General features: G+C 52.6%; 5 protein-coding genes across 5 annotated transcripts; 3 read left to right on the top strand and 2 right to left on the bottom strand.

The window, feature by feature from the left end:
* Positions 1-397: 397 nt before the first annotated feature.
* On the top strand, positions 398-1,810 carry HD553DRAFT_342521 (uncharacterized protein; the record flags this gene model as incomplete). The annotated part of the gene is made up of 2 exons (XM_046182760.1): positions 398-1,159; positions 1,235-1,810. The coding sequence occupies 2 exons, from the start codon at positions 398-400 to the stop codon at positions 1,808-1,810; spliced, it is 1,338 nt and encodes a 445-aa protein (XP_046036273.1).
* Positions 1,811-7,560: 5,750 nt separating this feature from the next.
* HD553DRAFT_41516 (uncharacterized protein) lies at positions 7,561-9,451 on the top strand. Its single transcript, XM_046184211.1, has 11 exons — positions 7,561-7,793; positions 7,862-7,991; positions 8,063-8,135; positions 8,207-8,276; positions 8,344-8,380; positions 8,464-8,642; positions 8,725-8,764; positions 8,824-8,936; positions 9,023-9,108; positions 9,186-9,209; positions 9,284-9,451. Exons 1-11 carry the CDS (start codon positions 7,700-7,702, stop codon positions 9,290-9,292), a joined length of 855 nt encoding a protein of 284 aa, XP_046036274.1. The 5' UTR covers positions 7,561-7,699; the 3' UTR covers positions 9,293-9,451.
* Positions 9,452-9,609: 158 nt separating this feature from the next.
* Positions 9,610-12,167, top strand: HD553DRAFT_272838 (Pre-mRNA cleavage complex II protein Clp1-domain-containing protein; the record flags this gene model as incomplete). Its single annotated transcript, XM_046177786.1, has 9 exons — positions 9,610-9,699; positions 10,158-10,275; positions 10,354-10,655; positions 10,733-10,997; positions 11,059-11,178; positions 11,248-11,351; positions 11,411-11,603; positions 11,669-11,993; positions 12,053-12,167. The coding sequence occupies 9 exons, from the start codon at positions 9,610-9,612 to the stop codon at positions 12,165-12,167; spliced, it is 1,632 nt and encodes a 543-aa protein (XP_046036275.1).
* Positions 12,168-12,340: 173 nt separating this feature from the next.
* On the bottom strand, positions 12,341-14,087 carry HD553DRAFT_350364 (SRP40, C-terminal domain-containing protein; the record flags this gene model as incomplete). The annotated part of the gene is made up of 7 exons (XM_046183524.1): positions 14,002-14,087; positions 13,766-13,916; positions 13,665-13,699; positions 13,207-13,596; positions 12,663-13,141; positions 12,448-12,579; positions 12,341-12,370 (listed from the first exon to the last, which is right to left on the bottom strand). Exons 1-7 carry the CDS (start codon positions 14,018-14,020, stop codon positions 12,341-12,343), a joined length of 1,236 nt encoding a protein of 411 aa, XP_046036276.1. The 5' UTR covers positions 14,021-14,087.
* Positions 14,088-16,731: 2,644 nt separating this feature from the next.
* HD553DRAFT_312172 (Sedlin) lies at positions 16,732-17,890 on the bottom strand. The gene is made up of 3 exons (XM_046180063.1): positions 17,338-17,890; positions 17,151-17,233; positions 16,732-17,028 (listed from the first exon to the last, which is right to left on the bottom strand). The coding sequence occupies exons 1-3, from the start codon at positions 17,789-17,791 to the stop codon at positions 16,936-16,938; spliced, it is 630 nt and encodes a 209-aa protein (XP_046036277.1). The 5' UTR covers positions 17,792-17,890; the 3' UTR covers positions 16,732-16,935.
* Positions 17,891-18,048: the final 158 nt, after the last annotated feature.

The following is an 18,048-nucleotide window of genomic DNA, read 5'->3' on the forward strand; positions in this document are numbered from 1 at the left end:
CAGTCTCTGTCCCTGATCTGCCATCAGGGCCCGATCGTCAGTTCTAGCTAGCTAAAAGATAGATGGTTGCGGAAGCGAATTTGCAATGGTATAGCCCATCGGACCAGCCATCTCATAAAATCTGCCGGAATTCACCGAAATCCCCGACAATCTGGGGTGATCTCGAGTTCTATCCTGCTACTATGCCGTAAAACTATCTGCAACAATCTGTGCTAGCAAACATTCTAGCCCCTATCGAGCCGCTTTTTTGACGCACGTGGCGGAGAGCGGTCGACGGTCGACTGCAGACTGCCGAATTCTGCAGAATTCGGCACCGACCTGATCAACTCCAGATACTATGTTGTACTACTGAGATGATCGCTATGCCGAATTTGAATCGTTGAGCGGATCATCAACCATGTCTGAATACCATCACCATCACCATCCCCATCAGCAGCAGCAGCAGCCGCAACAGCAACAGCAACAGCAACATCATGTGCAACGGGATTGGAGTCAGCACGAGAGGGAGTACTACGCCTCTCTGTCTGATTTTAGGACGTTTCAGCAACCTCTCCCTCATCCGAATCATCACCACGGCCAGTACCCGTACCCTTCGCCAATCGGCGAAGGTCCTCGAGGTTACCTCGCAGGCCCTGCAGGCACCTTGGTGGCTCCAAGCACCCAAGGACACCCGCAGACTGCCGAATTCGGCGGAACTCGGGACATGAGTCCATTGGACTCTCCCGTCTTGACTTCGATCAACGCTTTACCTAGCCTGCCCGCCGCCCCTGCTATCCTTCCGGCCCAGGCTGCAACTCCTACCTCTGCTCCTGGCAACCCTCCTGCCAACCAGAACGTTCGCTGGTATGAGTGGATGGAGGATCTCCTTGCCGACCTCCTTGTTGCGGAGGTGAAGGTCACACGCAACAAGGTCACCATGGGCATGCCCGTATTCTCCAAGATTGCCAACCTGATCAATGAAGCGATGGACGCTCGAACCGACCCCACGCCCAATGGGAGATTGGATGGTATCAAGGTTAAGAACAAGACAGGAATCTTGACGGCAGAATTCTACAAGCCTCTCGAGCGGATGAGGAAGAGGTCGGGCTGGGGTTGGGATCACCAGCTGCATCGTCCCCTTGTTGATGACGAGGCGTTCGAAGACTACGTCAAGCACTGGGTGAGCTGAAGATCGCAGCCGAATTCTGCAGAATTCGGCAACACAAGCTGATCCCATTCAAACATCGTCACACAGGTCGGGACCCCAACCGTGTCTCAAATCAGACGTCTGCGAGACAATGGATGGCGGCTCTACCCCAAGTGGAAGATCATCCGTGAAGGTCATGGAGCTACGGGTGATTTTGCCTTCCGCGGTGGAGCTCCTCTCCCTTCCCAACCCGACCCTCCTGCCGCTGCCGCAGACGCCGAAGATTCGGCCAGCGAAGGTGAAGCGAACAGTCAGCCGCAGGGTACTCCCCAACGTCCCCACAGCAGCAGGAGCCGGGGCAGGGGTGGATCGTCTTCCGCTGGATCAATTGCTTCGATGAGCAATCGCCGACGCGATGAGGATCAGCCCGACTTTGCTTCCCTTGGCAAGACGTTTGTTGAACAGCTGGCATCAGTCACTCAGCAAGCAACTTCGCAGATCTTGACTCGTGGTTCCGCTTTGCTCAAGGAGGATATCGCAGCCATGGAAATCAGCGTGGTCGACGCTCGGAAACTTCGCCTCCGTCTCGCCAAAGACCGTACGCTGGCCGAGTCTTATGCCCATCAATCCGAAGAAGACCGCCGGGAGTTGCTACAAGCAGTCTTGGAAGATCTACAGGGCTGAGTTTTTGTGTTTGTAATTATCCACCGTGCTCCCGAATTCTGCCGAATTCGGTGTATCAATGAAACGTCTGTCAAATGAGAGCTAGGAGCTAGACACTTGCGAATGTGCTCACCTACGAATTCTGCCCAATTCGGCAGCCCTCTTGCACTCATTCCGGTTGGGTGGCAGGAATGACCTCCCATCGAGCGAAGTTGTCATCCGCAATCTTTTCTCGCAGTGCAACCATAGGATCACTGCGAGCATCTGGATCGTTCCTTTCCCTCCGGGCAACGGGTTCGTCTGGATCCAACCCTACCCCAGAGAGAAGATCCTGATCGTCTGGTACTGGCTCGCAGTCGTCTTTGTTGTCAGACATGAAGTTCTGCAGTGCGCAAAGTGCATAGATGACTTGCACTTGCTTAGCCGGGGCATAGTACGTTCCGGCTCGCAATGCCTTGAACCTCGCTTTCATGATACCCCAAACCTGTTCAATGGGCATGCGGAGACTGGAATGTTGGTGATTGTACACCTCCTCCCTAGTCGCTGGCTGTCGTCTGGATCGCTTCCATGCGGCAAGGTGGTATGCTGTCCCATTGTAGGGCGTGAGTACCTGGCATCGAAGAGTGAATCCTGCATCTCCGAGTAGATAATACCCTTGCGGAATTGGAATGTCTTCGTGGCGAAGACAATCGTACCAGATGCTGATATCCGGCTCAGGACCTTCCCAGCCAGCGTTCACGTAACAAAGCCGACGATCTAAATCGCATATACCGAGGACGTTCCATGAGAGACCACCTTTGCGATCTCGGAAATTACCCTCTCTATGGCTTGGAGGATGCGCAGTGATGAGGGTGCCATCGATAGCGCCGCAAGCCTGTTGAAATGCCCCGAGCTTCCTGCTCCGGGCGAATTTACGATGAGGCAATTGGTTTGGACGAGGAAAGCGCACCATCTCGCTGTAGAATGGGTCGGTGGCGAGGGCAGTCACCGTGACATCAACAGCTCTATTAATGAAATGATCAGCCGAATTCGGCCGAATTCGGTTACGACCCTCATCTCGGCTCACCTGAAAGATTGAGAACACATGATGCACATTCAGCCGAACTCGACCGAATTCGTACAAATTTACTCACTCACCTGGACACCGCTGCCAAGCTTCTGTTGAACTCTAAGCCTGTCTGCCGGTGACCTGTGCCATGCCTCAATGCATGCAGAGCGATGGCCAACGTTTCTTGCGAGCCCACGCGTTGTGTCGCCAACGACCTCCCAGCTGCTCCAAGTTTGCTCGCGAGCAGTCGCATGGCAGAAGGACTCATGCCAAACGCATTCATGCATCGTGCTCGGTTATTAAGAGCCTCCATCAATCTCATTTGTCCAGAGAACCTGGATGTGGAGTAGGCCAGCCGTGTTCGTGAAGGGTTTTGTTTCTGGTTTCGTTGCTGTCGATTGCACAGCAACACGAGGCTGATAAATTGGACAACAAAGTCCCTATCTCTACTCGAGTTATCTGACATGTTGCAGGGTGACCTTGTGCCGAAGTCTGCAGAATTCGGCTGAGCACAACAACGCATGTATCGACGACAACAACGATATGCTTGTCGTCAAATCGCAGATGGAAATCGAGATGACGTCAAGGACCTATTTGCCTCCGTATTTGCACCCGACGCGCGTTTGAGCGACCGTTTCATCCCTTGATCGTCGCTGCTTGACGACGCTGTTGCCATCAATATCACCAAAGGACCTCTTCAGTTCCAACGCAGAAAACGCAGAGACTTCGAGAAGAGGGTCCTTTGGATTGTTCCTGTTCATCAAACAACAACAACAGCCACGTCGACGCGTATGACTCCATCAAAACAAAGAAAAAAACACGTCGCGTCTGCTCAGCCAGTGAGGAAGGTATATACACACGATCAATTCACATCCCCCCTTCCCCCCCCCTCATCGTCCTTTTCTCTTTTCCTCTCTTCACTCTCAACTCTATCTCTCCGACTCTATCTCTCTTCCCAACTTTACTTAATCCTCGTCTTGATAACAACATGGCCCCTGAACGTCCCGCCAAATCCTCCTCCTCTAAACGCACCAACCCCGCCAACCCCGCCAATCGTACTTCTCGGAACGCCCTTGGGCGATTCGTGTCTCGTCCCGGAGCTGGAGCTCCCGCTGGCGCTCAGGAGGAGTGGGATAGGATGCAGAGGGGGGAAGGGGGTCGTCAGTCGACTCTTCCGAACCTGAGAGTGAGTACGATACGATCGTGATCCTTCTTCCTTTCACCGTCGGTTGTTCCCCTCCTGTCTTTCGTTCTTTGCCGAGTAAACGACTGACTCTCCCGAATTTTGCCGAATTCGGTAGTTTGCTCAGACCCAAGAGGAAGAAGAACGGGACGTCCAGAAGGCCATCGGCAAGTCTCTCAAGACGGCTAAGTTTGAAAAGATCCTTACCAAGGAGCGACTTGCAGCGGAAACTCGCCTCGCCCAAGAGCAAGCCGAACGGGACGCCGTCAACCAAGGAGCTCGCATCTCCCCCATCCCCGACGACAACCAAGGAGCTCGTATCTCTCCCATCCCCGATGACGACGACGTGATCGTCAAGACCGAGAAGATTGATGAGCCTGTAAGTTGGGGTGTTTGCTAGCTTCAAAGTCGGAATCGAAGGCTTACCGAATTCTGCAAACTTCGGCAGATCCCTCCAAAGAACAAACGCAAGGACAAGGCCAAGGCGAAGCAGGCGGAGGTCATCGAGGTGAGTTATTCCTGTTAGAGAGTGATCGGTTTGCGCTTACGAATTCTGCAAACTTCGTCAGCTTTCCTCGACCGAGGAGCCGGAGGCCAACGCCAAGGCGAAGGCCAAGGCCGAGAAGAAGAGGAGGAGGAAGGCCGAGAAGATGGCGCGGGAGGTGAAGAAGGAGGTGGAGGAGCTTTTCCCTGTGAGTTATCCATCTTTCGCTCCATTTGAACTTGAACATGATACTAATTCCTTCCTTCCCTATGCGTTTAGAGCGACGACGACGTCAAGGCCCTCGTCGCCGACTTCCCGTCTAAAAACCTCGAGGATGCCTGGATCATTGACGGGAAGAACCCCGTCAAGGTTTGTGTAAGTCTGTGCTCTCTCTTTTACACATCCTCATCGTGGTACTAACTTCATTCGCAAACGATAGATCTTTACGAAAGGTTACGACTGGGTAGGAGCTCTTGCGAGACTCGAAGAGGCTGCCCAGATGTCGAACGAAAAGGAGAAGAACGCCATGGCCAAGAGTATCGGCTTGATGGGACCTCGTTCGTCCCCCGACATGACTGCGGCCCGACGAAATTTCTGGCTCGCCCGAGGGATCGACTTCGATAAGACCTTCAACGCTCAAACGGGCTACGACGTCGGCGTCTATACCGGAGAGGTGAGTTGGCGCTTACCGAATTCAGCCGAATTCGGCAGAGTCCTGCGTCTTTTGCACTGATCACTGACACCGGTACGATTGCTTCTCTCTTCAGGAACGAAGCATTCGAACCGCGAAGGAGGGGGGCAAAGCAGTTGTCGAGTTCGAACACATCATGTGCACCCCCTGCGCCAGGAAGAAGAAGGATGACCCGGAGCAGCGATGCTTCGCCACAAGGCCCTTCACCGCCTGCACCGCCTGCGCTGATCGCGGCAAGGCTTGCGACTTCAAGGAGATGCAGCGCGCCTTCGTCAACCAGCACGTCATCGGTGCTGCGAAGACCTTGCAAACTATCGGCAAGAAGATTCGCAAGAAGGTCAAGGGCAAGAAGGGGTTGACGATTGCTATCGACATGATGGCGGTGAGTTTTTCTCTGATTCAAACCAGTGATTCCGCGATCCGTGACTGACCGAATTCGGAAAAATTCGTACAGGCTGTCACCGACATTCTCAAGGCCTCCGACGTCGGTATCCCCGGTCTCCACGACTCGCTGAACCGTTACTTCGAGATTCAGCAAGCCAAGATCGACGCAACCTCCAAGAGCGGCAAATCGATGATCGGGCTGTTGAATGAGAGTCGAGGCGAGCAGGTTGCCCGAGAAGTCGAGCAGGGCATGAAGGCTCCCCGCCGCAAAGACGTCGAAACCCAGGCCGTCCTCGACGCGGCCTTCGACAACTTGCCCAGCACCCCTCAGAAGCGCAAGGCCATCGCTGCTCCCGACCAGCGAGCGACCGTCGAGGACTACGATGACGACATGGACATCGACGAGCCGGTCGCCTCGGGATCGGGATCGGGTAAGAAGAAGGCGATCAAGGCCGCGCCCCCCAAGGAAGAGACCTCCGACTCGGACTCGTCGGACTCTTCGTCTTCTTCGGAAGACGAGAGCTCCAGCGACTCCGACTAAGTTGCCTCTTGGTAGACCCCCGCTCAATGCATAGGGTCCCTTACTACCTGATTTCTCTCGCGAAGTCTCTGTTCAGGTAGGGGTTTTTATAGATTAAGACTTCGCCCGTTATTATACGGTAAATATGTGATAGAGGTTTGTAATTACGAGGCTGGTTTCTTTTCTTATGCCATGCCATGCTACGAGCGACTACGAGTGATCGCCGAATTCGGTGAACTTCGGCTGATGTCTTTGTCAAAGAGTTCTGATTCACCCGTTCCCCGAATTCTGCAGAATTCGGCAAGACCTTTGCTATGGAGATGAAACACACATCGTCTGAGATATCACGTGATGACGTGGCTGCTATTTGTATCCGCGCGGAGGCAAACAATGCAAACAGATAGAACTCGCGATCACCCACGGCAAACTATCCGACCTCGCTAGCGCGCTATCTGCGCGCAGATACTCGTGAGAAAATAATTATAATCTAGATAGAACTCGCGACCGGGCCCTCACGGACCACAGAAGGGGCAGATGATCTGGAAGAACCGACCAATCGTTCGGCATGTCCATGCAACCAAAGCCTGTAATTATAGCAGAGCTAGTCCTGAAACAGGCTGCCGGGACTAATCTAGCGGAGGCATTCGGACCACAGAATTCGCCGATCAAGCTCTAGAATAGAACGGTAGTTACGAAACGATCTATTCTCGGAATGCGTCGGTTCGGTCCGGTCCGATTTGGCTAAATGATTTCCCCTGCGTGCGCGACTGTATTTGAAACAGCCTGCACTTCGTTCGTACAAGATATGGGTCTATGGAGGGCTGTGGAGGGCTATCTCCCCGCCGTGTTTCCCGGCGTCCATCAATGCCAATAATTCGATAATCGATGATAATCCCGAGTGATCGGCGAAACCATGCATGCCACCTGTAGGTCCGCATATTGCCGTCTACCTTCGCGATCGTTGCCTCGCATGCGCATATTGCAGCAGCGCCTTCCAGTTGCTTCAGAACCCAAGCGACTAGCGACCACAGCTAGACATGATACAAAGGGGGAGACGCGGTCCCTAGGCTCCTACAGTCTTGAACTACGAACTCTGGACGGATGTGGCCCTTTCCCTTTACATGCGGTCGGGAACAGGCATTTCAATATGGCGGTCGTCTCTGCTCAAGTACAGATCAAGTGCGGTTACTTTCAACCTTCTTTCATCTGCGCACATCATGTACAATATCTGCCCCATCATCACCCTCGATCCCCTATTTGATTGCCAGATAGTCGCCAGTAAGATGACAGCCTGAAATTTGATCCAACGAGCCAACGCGATCCTAACGGGCCCAACCAGATTACTAATCAGTCGCGATGGTCCGTGACACGTCATCAGCTAGCAGCCAGTGTGACAAAGACATCGTACTTGCTTGCTTGGCTGACAAACATACATACCTGTCCTCTCTTGCGAGCTCCCCTAGCCCCCTTCGACTATATTGAAGAGCGAGCCAATCTTTTGAAGCTCAAGGGCTAGAGACAGACTCGCAACTCATTCCCCACAACTTCGACGAGACCTGTAGAAATCCGCCATAAACAATCAACGACAACAAGCAGAACAATGTCTACAGCCGATGCCTCTCGTTATTCTCTGGGCTCCCTCTTCTCTGTCGAGGGATCCGTGGTCGTGATCACTGGGGGTGGGACGGGAATCGGCAAGTCGAGAAATCCGAATCCAAGCTGTCTTGATCTCGCTGAGCTGAACCATTCGCAACTTATCCAGGTCGAATGATCACCACGGCTTTTGCTATGAACGGAGCCAAGGTCTACATCACAGGCAGGAGGTCGGAAGTCCTAGAAAAGACCTCCAGGGAGATCAACGAGATGGTCAATGGCAAAGGCAGTGTCGTTCCGTATGTCATAATCGATAGGACAACTAGCTTATCGTTGCTGATTTCGAAACTCGTGCTTGCATCTCAAACAGCATACAGGGTGATGTCAGCTCCAAAGCGACCGTCAAGGAGTTCTACAACAAGGTAGCTGAGAAGGAGAACCGTGTGAGTCCAACATCGGTGCCATGATGAGATGCAGGCCTCGTATAAACCTCCATTTGGCTCTGTTTGTTCAGATCGACACCTTGATCAATTGTGCAGGAATTTCGAAGCCTTGGCGCAAGCCGACTACTGAGCTTACTAATGGTGAGCCTGCATACGACTGCATACGCCAAGTTCTACTCTCACAGCTGTCGGCAATGGTGTAAATCAGTACCCCAGGTTCAGGATATGCTAGACAGCGTCGAAGAGTGAGCCTATTACCCTTCTCTTCCTCTTCCATGATCTCCCTTCGTTGGAGACTGATGAATCGACGTCCATATTCGATCTTCAGCGAGGACTTTTCCACCTCTCACTCGATCAACGTTGCCGGTCCTTATTTCACAACCATCGCCTTTGCGCCGCTTTTGGCCAAGTCCGAAAACGCCAGCGTGATCATCATCGCCTCAATCGCTCCGTTCGTTCAGCAAAAGTCGGTAGGCCCGATCACTTATTCGGTCAGCAAAGGAGGTGGTGAGTTCCGATCCAACCATTTATCTCTCGACATGCGATGCACGACTGAGATTATCGAATTTCGTATCCTGTCCTTGTTTAGCCGTCACCTTGTCTCATCAGTTGGCCTCTCGTCTAATCCCGTAAGATCCCGTCATTCGGAAGGTAACCCGCACATAGCTGATTGGCTTTACATGCATAGGTACAAGATCCGTGTCAACTGTCTCTGTCCGGGCATCTTCCCCAGCGAGATGACAGGCGATGGTACCAATGTAAACCCCGCTATCAAGGCCCTTCTTCCTACGATCCCCAAAGGTGAGACATATTTCTGATCCTGTAGCCCTAACCGATCATGAGGATCTGATTTGGTGGTTGCTGCTGTCCACTATCTACCCCAACAGGTCGAGAGGGCAAGGCGGAAGAGATAGCCGGACCTTGCGTCATGCTCGCATCGCCCGCGGGAGCCTATATGAACAATGCTGTATTGGTAAGCCTTCGAACCCCGGTCGTTGGCTTGTGAGCAAGACCTTTTCACTGATAAACGACGATCGAATCGCCTAACAGACGATTGACGGTGGTCGTCTGATGGTGGGTCTGATCTCCCTCCTGACGCGATTACAGCAGTATACTGATTCCGGGTTTTGATATCATCAACCTTTCAGACCTGCTAGTTCAAGTGAGACAAATCAACCCGTCCTGGGTACCATATGAAAGGGGTTTTGCGAGGGCGAAGTGCGAATGAGATCGTCGCTTACAAGCGCGTCAGCCAAGCGCGTGTCCCGCTCCATCCCGGTCGATTCCCTAGGAAGACGCCATTTGTATCCAGTTCGATATCCTAGACAACTTGTACTTTGTCTTATCACCAGATGTACTTGCCCACGAGATTACATTACGCCGTTGGTTCCTCTGACCTGACCACACCTGGCTGCTCAAGTAGATTTGAAGCCGGGGGAGCCAAGATCGACGCAGCTGTCGAGCCATCGCCATCATGAACGGGTCGACGACCGTGACGTATGACCTGGAAGCTGGGATGGAGTGGAGGTTCGAGTTGGAACAGGGTGAAGCTATAGCTGTGAGAGTAAGTCAACCCTTCAGATCGTGTATAGGGGAGGTGGTAGGGCGGCGGAATTGTCGTAGCAACAGGACTTTTCGTGTAAGTTGACCTCGAGTGAACGGTTCGAGGACCCGCAGTTGGCTTACCTCTATCTATTCGTTTGCTCTCGGTCTTTTCGTTCGTTCGATTGCGTTCTTTGAAAACATTTGTATATCCTTAGTGTAGCCTGCATCGTCTTCGACGCATTGTGCCGCTCCGAGCTGTGTGCTGCTTGTGGGCCGTGTGATCATGCTGTAGATGCGAACCGAAGCCTCGTCAGATCGGACAAACACTACTGACTTGCGGAAGAGGTTGACCGTAGCTGGAAAAAGCTCGATACAGCATCTTTCTGAGAGGATCACGGCCTTCTCCCTGAGATCTATCTTCTTTTGCCGTATTCGATCCTGACCACGTCGTCATGTGTTGCGTTTTGCTACCTAAAGGTGACGTCCGAGGAGCCGATCTACATCAATTACCAGGAGATACCGCCAAATACTTGGTACCCGCTCTACGGCGACCTCAGAGCAGCAATCTGGAGTCCCTCTCCCGGACAAATAGAAGGTCGGCCGATATCTATACTTCAGACATCGTGGAAAAGTTCTAAGCTGAATTTCTGCGCATTGCGCTCCAAAACGACAGTCTCTTCGGCACCTTCAACAGCTTACACATCCCTTTCATCGACATTTCCCTTCATCCTCTCCGTACACCTCGCATTAGAACGCAGAAGAATACTAGCAAAACGAAGCATCAATGCAAGGTTAGACTACGGCCAGGACGATCAGAATGAAAAGGTTCTGTTGGAACAGGAACGTGGACCTAGGGTCATGGTTCTTGGCCCAGCCAATTCCGGAAAGAGCACGATGATCAAAGGGCTCTTGAACTTGGCTGTCGGGAGTGGGATGGGATGGTCGCCTGGCGTAATCGGTCTTGACCCAGGAACGGTAAGTATTTCCATGTATTCCCATGCCCTTATATACGACTGTTCTCGATGCTGATTTCTTGCTACCGTTCTCGGTAGTCGAACCACTTGGTACCAGGATCGGTGTCATTATCCTCGCCAACTCAAGCTGTACCGACGCATCACCCTTCCCACCCTCTGGGATCCCCGCCCACGACGGCAGCGGCCATGACCCTCGCCTCCGATGTTCCCACGCTAGGCTGGTTCGTCGGTAGCTCGGAAATGAACACGAGTGGGATGGGCAAGATGTGTTTCCCTCTATGGAGGAACGTTGTTGACATTATGGCTGCTAGCTGGAGATCGAGATGCCAGACGGATGAGATCGGTACGTCGGTTCTCTCCCGTCGCAAAACGGCTTTCTTGTGCTGAGCATGGTCGAATCGTAGTCCGAACGTCTGGTCTGTTGATCGATACGCCCACGGCTCTCATTCAGCCTACATTGGGAGCGGGCAAAGGCGACAAGACTCGTCACGGTCTAGTCTTGCAGATCGCTGCTGCGTTCGAAGGTGAGCAGTACAGGTGACGGTCGAATTGGCTGGCGACAACTGCTTACGGTCGCCTCGAGGTTATTTCAGTCGATGTCGTCATAGTCATCGGACACGAAAAGCTTACGATCGAGATGCAAAAGCTCTTGAGCGGCTATGGCGTTTCGGTGATCAGTGCACCAAAGTCGAGCGGAGTGAGTAGCTTATCGATGGCTTGTCCTAAACGTTCGACTGAATTGTATGACTCTCGCAGGTAGTCGACCTGGACGACCTATACCGATCCCGCATCCGTGCCCAACAGATCAAAACCTATTTCTACGGAGAACCGGCCTTACCACCGACCTTGATCAACCTGCCGGGTCGTGTCGCTGCAGTGGAGACAGGTCTACATCCGTACTCTTTTACGATCCCATGGGACGAACTAGAGATCTACAGAGTAGGAGAAGGTACGAAAGCAATGACGATGCCGTTCGAATATCAACGCTTATCAAGCTTGCCTCTCACTTGACAGAATCCGCCGCACCCTCGTCGGCCTTGCCAATCGGAAAGCAGCGGATATTATCAGCAACCAGGCTGACACGGGTGAATCCTGCCGCATCCCCCAACATTCACCGGCTTCAAAACGCTATTCTGGGCTTGGTGATAGTTTCAGATGAGGATAAGCGCACAGACCTTCCGCCTAGGAAGGTCAAGGAGGTCAAGAAGGAGGAGACCAAACAAGAGGGAGATGTCAAGGAGGGAGTTAAAGCTGAAGAAGGCGACGAGGAGGAGGAGGAGGAGGAGCCGATCTGGAAGGAAGAGATAGGATGGCGGGAAGTTTGCGGTTTCTTGACCATGTGAGTCATAGCCCCGTTTCGCAGGATTCCCCCAAATCTGACGTCTCGCTGGGTCGCAGAACCAAGGTCGACACTGCCAAACGCAAGTTTGAGCTTTTGACACCGAGTCCGGGCAAATTGCCCTCGCGAGTCGCCCTTGTCGGTAGCGTCGAATGGATCGAGGTCGACGACTAGCATGTATCCAAATCCTCAGGCGTTTCATGCACATCGTCACAATATCATCGAGGTGGCCATCCACATTACATTTCGTAACGGCTCTGCCGTGTGCTATGCCCGCAGGCGGTGAATATGATATATCAAGAAGGTTGCGAACAAGAAGGAAACTCTACAACACGCCCGTTTCTACTCTAATCAAACTTGATGCTGTGCGTTTGCATCTGTTTCGGATTGACAAAGCCAATGAGATGAGCGCGACTGCGACCGATTCAACCGCCGGATCAAGTTCGAAACTCACAGTGATCTCGCCGCCGACATAACTCCCTCGCTTCTTCTTGTTCTTTTCCTTCCTGAATCCGGCTCCACGAGTGACAATCAGATCTCTACTAGCCTTGGCACCGTAATCGTTGATGCTAGCTCCGGCTTTGGTCTGCGTTGCGGCGGGGATATCGTCTCGTGTGAGCTTCCTGACATCTACTATAGGGCGAACAAGAACTCAAAGGGCAAACTCACCCGAGCATCAAACGAGTTGTCGGCGAGACCGTCGTGGGAAAACGACACTTCGTCTGCCTTGACCCGCTGGAACCTTTGGACGGGCTGTCCTTTCTTGTTTTTCAGAGGGGTCGAAGAAGCTCCGGGTGTGAAAGGCTCGATGGTGGTAGTTGTGGTGGTGGTAACGACAGCAGTACCAGTAGCATCGAGCTTGCGCTTCTTGGTAACGCTCTGAACGGGCGTGACGGGCAGAGCGGCTACGACCGCGGGTACGTTCGAGTCGCTGTCAGAGGAGGAGGAAGAACTGCTGCTCGACGAGGATGATGAAGACGACGAGCTGCTACTCGAGGATGAGGATGAGGAGGAGGACGAGGACGAGGAAGAAGAGTCCGAGCTCGAACTGGAAGAGCTAGAGGAAACGCTCTCGCTGCGTTTTCGCTTTTGACCGATGGCGACGGCGACGACGGGCTGGGTAGGTACGGCAGTAGTGGTTTCCTCATCTGCAAAGTTGCACATCCCGCTCAGCATATTTTATCGACACAGCTGATTCCCATGTGGTACTCGCCATCGGAGCTCTCGTCATCGCTGTCACTCTCACTCTCGCTTGACGAAGAGGAAGAACTCTCATCATCGCTATCACTCTCGGACGAGCTGCTCTCGGACGATGATTCCGAAGCCTCTTCGGCGACTGCGACGATCAAACCAGGGTTGGCAGGCGGGGCGTCTTCGTCCGAGGATGATTCAGAAGATTCAGAAGAGGAGTCGGAGGATTCAGAGTCCGAGGAGGAATCAGAAGAATCTGACGAGGTTTCGACAGCGATGGCGACGACCGGAGCTGCCGCGGCGGGCACAACTTCTTCTTCTTCGTCAGACGAGTCGGATTCCTCGTCTTCGTCATCTGAGCTCGAGCTCGAGCTTGAGTCGGTTTCAGAATCGGAGCTCGAGCTGGAGGATTCTGTAAGCAGAAGAAGATTGTTTAGCTGCTGTTCTCTTCGACCACAGTCAACGAACTTCGAAACGAACCGGAGCTGGAGCTGGACTCGGCAACAACTTCGATCCTGCGAGAGGCAGCCGCACTAGGTAAGCCTTGTTCGGGAGAGCGTGCAACCGTTTCTGCGACTCACACGACTGGCTGAGCAGCGGCATTCCACTTGTTCAAGAGCACATCGGAAGTATTGGGGTCCTCTTTGTTCAGCGAGGCCTCCTTGACCAGGGCTTTGCTGGAAGACTTGAGACCCTGCTTGACCAGGTAGGAGCGGATGGCCTCGAGAAGGTCTAGCAAAGGCGGGAAAGAAGAACGCGGCTTAAGCTACCGAATTGTGGACCGAATGCAGTCGCGGTACGGGGATTCAAAGCTCACCTTTGTTGGTGTCCGACATTCTGAATTGTGTCCGCAACCAGATCCGATCTGTAGTGTAATGCTTTACTAGCGACTAGCGACCAGTGGTAAGAAGCTTCGAACATGCTTGACATCGTTTAAAGTTGGACCGGGCAGGGAATTCTCAGGGTGGGGTCACGTGATCAAGGTCGGAAGTAATTCCCCAAATTGGTCCCGACCATAGCTGGAAGTGATCAAACGCAGCCTCGTTTGCGCTTCGTCGTTGCCGTGAAACCGCTTCAAGCTAATGCATGAATCCTCGATCATCGTGCACTCTCCATATCTGCGACAAGAGCTGAATCTACCTGGAATGCATGTGCGCAATCTAAACCGATAGAACAATGCGCTTGAGAACATCGCATATTCCTGTGGCACTGTCATCGTACGATCGTATTGCGCACGACTGTGCTTTGAATCGAGCGATTGCGCTTCTCTTACAAAACTTCACATTACAGTCACATGATTCACGCTGTACTAGCACGCTCGACTTTGCCCTTGCCTCTTCGTTCCAACCGGTGCCTCTCCAGTCCAACGCTTTTCCCAACGAACCCATTGTCCTGGTGCAACCTGCCGACAATCTTTCCCAGGTGAGGTTCATTGTCCTTGTTGATCACTTCATGACGGATGAGGAAGTCGATGATGAGGAGGATGGCCCAGTAACACCATTCCGAGGGGTTCGAGCGGATCTCAGAGAGGACTTCAGTGGCGCTGACCAGCTGTGGCTCACAGGATCAGAAGCGTATAGAAGTCAGCTTCTGCTTGATACATACAGGAACACGAGTGCAGAAAAGGTCTTACTCGGAAGAACTCGACTTCTCCATCGAGTGGCTTGGGTTGATACTCCTCGTCAACTTTCAGGTCAAACAAGTGCCTGTTCCCAGCCATCCAGACCAAAATATCAGCTTCGCGACATTTTCGTGCAAGGAGGAAGATCGACTTACTCGTATTCTATCGGTTATGTGTATACGCACAAGGTAGAAAAGTCGCAAGGAGAAGCATCTCAGCGCAAGAGAAATTCACAAACGGGTGCCGCCAAGTCTTACCGATCGTTCCATCCACAGATACGTATGACGAGTATCCTCCCGACCTGATTCATCCGGGCAGAGGCGAATCAGTCCAGATCAATCCTTGTTCAAGATAGAATTCCCGTAAAAGACACTCACCGTGCGTTCTGAAGTAGTTCCTTGGACATACCTGCCTCCTCCTCAGCTTCCTTTTCAAGTCCTTCTTGAAGACGCAACCCCGCTGGGATACCACCGGAGACGGTGATGTCCCACAGACCCGGAAAAGACATCTTGGTACTGCTTCTCTTGGCGATCCAAAGTTTGATGCCTTCATCCTGGGACTGGGTGTATGCAAGCATGGATACACCGTAATGCGGTAAACGCATCTCATAGACTTGTTTGCGGTGGAAATCGAGAACGTGGTTGTCCAAGCTGCGAAGCAGAGTAGGACGGAAGATGAGACGGTCTGCACGGCCTGCTCGCTAAAAAGAAGCGCAGGGAGAGGATAATTTACTGAGGACGATCCTTTGCCGTGAAATAGGAGGAGCGGGGGTCTGCAAAGACGGCTTGCTGTTCCTTCTTGACGACTGCGAACAAGTGAAGTGGCATACTCATCAGCGTGTTGTTCCTAATTGTCAAATATTTCGACATTAACATACCAGTGTCGGGTACGAGACCCTTGCGCCTAAGCAACAAGTATGCCCACCACATGCCAGTAGTCAAACCGGTCGAACCTTCATTCAAGGTGTCCTCCCCAAAGTACCTGCATGCCTTGCCCGTCTTCTCGTCAACATACCTGAGCAATGGATAGGTAGTCGTCCCGATCCAATCTTGATCCCACGCCTTGTCGTACTCATGGCTGACCCAAGTTAGGGGAGCCAAGTCGTTTTTGAAATCACTGATAGTGAGGTGAATGGGGATACCGTTCTCAGGATTGTTCTTGCCGATGTAAGGATACGTAGGCACCTCAGTGACGAGACGAGCCCATTGTTCGACAAGAGGGAGGAAGCTGGGCTGAATAGAAGGCATTGCAAGCTGAAAAGGCATGTGTTGATGAGAAGCATTGAGAATCGAATACGAGGGAAGCCTGACTAGTTCTCTTCGATACTTGTAGTCAAAAGCTCTTGAACGAGGGAGGAGATGCGCTCCTTTCAGGGCAGGCTGCTGCTTCAGGGGCTAGCTTCTGTCGTGTCTCAGGTCACTTTCGAAAGGCCTTTGGCGACGTTTCGATCGACGCTTCTCGTTGCATGCTCGTTGCTTCCTTTGTTTTGCCTGCACCGCCGTCGACCGGCACTCCACTGTCTCCCTGTGGCTTGTTGCCAAGTTTCGTCTCTACTCAGCCCAAGAAGCACCGATTGACAGATGCGCAAGTCAACTGGAAAGACTGCGCTTCAGCATGGTTCTGATAGCTAAGCACGTGATCTCTCTTTCCCACTCATAGCGCAAGGATCGCGTACAGTAGTAAAAGAGGCTGTATCTTAACGGGCTTGAGAGCGCTTAGTACGAGACAACTCGCCATTCATAGGAGACAAGTCCCAGTCCACCCCTTGGTGGGATTTCCGAGCGCTTCCGATCATGTCGTCCTCGAGATTGCAATCAGATACCCTGGGCGCGCTACCACTTGACACTGGGAGCTGAACGGCTCGAGGTTGACGACCAAGCCCGGCCGATCACCGAAACCCCTTGAGGCCCCTGACGCTGTGGTTTACCGGAAACACGTATAATCGGATGGTATATCACTATTGTCGTTAATGGAGCGTTACAACAGAAAAGTGAAGTGTCGTCATTGCAAACCGTCAAAGCGTCCTGGTACCCCGCCTGAAACGCAAGCTGATGCCCCCCATAACAAATCCCGTTCATAGTCTGGTTCCCCAGCCTAGCCAGTAAGAAGTAGAGAGTGTGGTGTAGTGAGCTATAGGTGCCTCTTGGCGCTCGCTCGGACTCGCTGGTCAAACAATGTCGATGTGATCCTGGTCGTCGGGGTGTGAAACGGGTTCAACGCCGTCTGCTCGCCCCACCGTCACATCCACAACACAAGCAGAAGATCAAGAAGGAATCAGCCTCACGAGCGAGATTTCGAGCTCGAAAAGGACCCAGAGATGTGTAGGGGGAAGGAAAGCGGCTCACCTTGACGTAATGTTCCCAGACGTCCATAAAGAACAGACGGATGCCTTCGTCGTTCTTGATATCGTGCAGGATGATCAATTTCACTATAGGACAGATAGCACAAGAGGAAAAGAATCTTCAGCATTCTCGATCGTTAATCCTAGCACGGCAGAAGACTGAGGCATCACTGCGCAGGCGGATCTCTCACCTGAAGGCGCCACGAATGCCGAGACGTTCCATTCGTTGAATTTATCTATCATCTTCAAGTACATGCTCCCCGTCCCGACCATGACATCCTCAACGATATCCAAGCTTGAAAAGGCGATCATTTGCATGACGTGCTTCTCCACTCCTTGTGGAGGCTGTCCCGTAAGGTTGTTAGGAATGGCGCCGGAGGTGGGTTTGGAAGGCGTGCCAGGCCCACCGAGGAATTGCGGTGGGAAAGGGTCTTTCGGAGGGATAGCCGGAGGTTGCCCAGCCGAGGCGGACGCTGACGAAGGTTGAGCATTGTGTTGGTTGTTGTTGAAGGTAGGAAAGGATGACCAAGAAGGAAAGGTGGATGTGGAGGAGGATGCGATCTGATTGTGAGGTTTCGACGAGGTGAGGTAGGTCTCGTAGATCGGAGAGTCCGAGGGTGAAATGAGAGCGAGGTAGTAGGCCATCGTAGGGGAGACTCCGGTGAAGGTAGCCTAATATGGTCGGATTTTGGCTCTAGATGTCGAGATTACGAGCAGAACTTAGCAGATACCAAGGTATTCATGTCCATTATCGCGATCAATCGATATCGTCATATCGTCATACACATGTTCAGAACGAGTCCGGCGTACTCCATGGAAAGCGATGTGATCGTATCGGAAGTAAATAAACATCCGATGTATAAGTCGCTTTGCATCCGCATGCCCCAACTTGAACGTACGAC

The sequence above is a fragment of the Filobasidium floriforme genome (genome assembly GCF_021052385.1).
Source record: "Filobasidium floriforme strain CBS 6241 chromosome Unknown HD553scaffold_12, whole genome shotgun sequence".
Taxonomy (NCBI): Eukaryota; Fungi; Basidiomycota; class Tremellomycetes; order Filobasidiales; family Filobasidiaceae; genus Filobasidium; species Filobasidium floriforme.

What these genes read in the sequence shown, in the direction of transcription:
- HD553DRAFT_312172 (XM_046180063.1), bottom strand. Translation starts at nt 17,791, where the DNA reads ATGGCCTACTACCTCGCTCTCATTTCACCCTCGGACTCTCCGATCTAC. An exon ending in GGCATTCGTGGCGCCTTCAG is followed by an intron (nt 17,234 to 17,337) that starts GTGAGAGATCCG and finishes TCTGTCCTATAG; the next exon opens with TGAAATTGATCATCCTGCAC. An exon ending in TCTGGGAACATTACGTCAAG is followed by an intron (nt 17,029 to 17,150) that starts GTGAGCCGCTTT and finishes TGGGGCGAGCAG; the next exon opens with ACGGCGTTGAACCCGTTTCA.
- HD553DRAFT_41516 (XM_046184211.1), top strand. Translation starts at nt 7,700, where the DNA reads ATGTCTACAGCCGATGCCTCTCGTTATTCTCTGGGCTCCCTCTTCTCT. An exon ending in TTCGGTCAGCAAAGGAGGTG is followed by an intron (nt 8,643 to 8,724) that starts GTGAGTTCCGAT and finishes GTCCTTGTTTAG; the next exon opens with CCGTCACCTTGTCTCATCAG. An exon ending in ATATGAACAATGCTGTATTG is followed by an intron (nt 9,109 to 9,185) that starts GTAAGCCTTCGA and finishes ATCGCCTAACAG; the next exon opens with ACGATTGACGGTGGTCGTCT.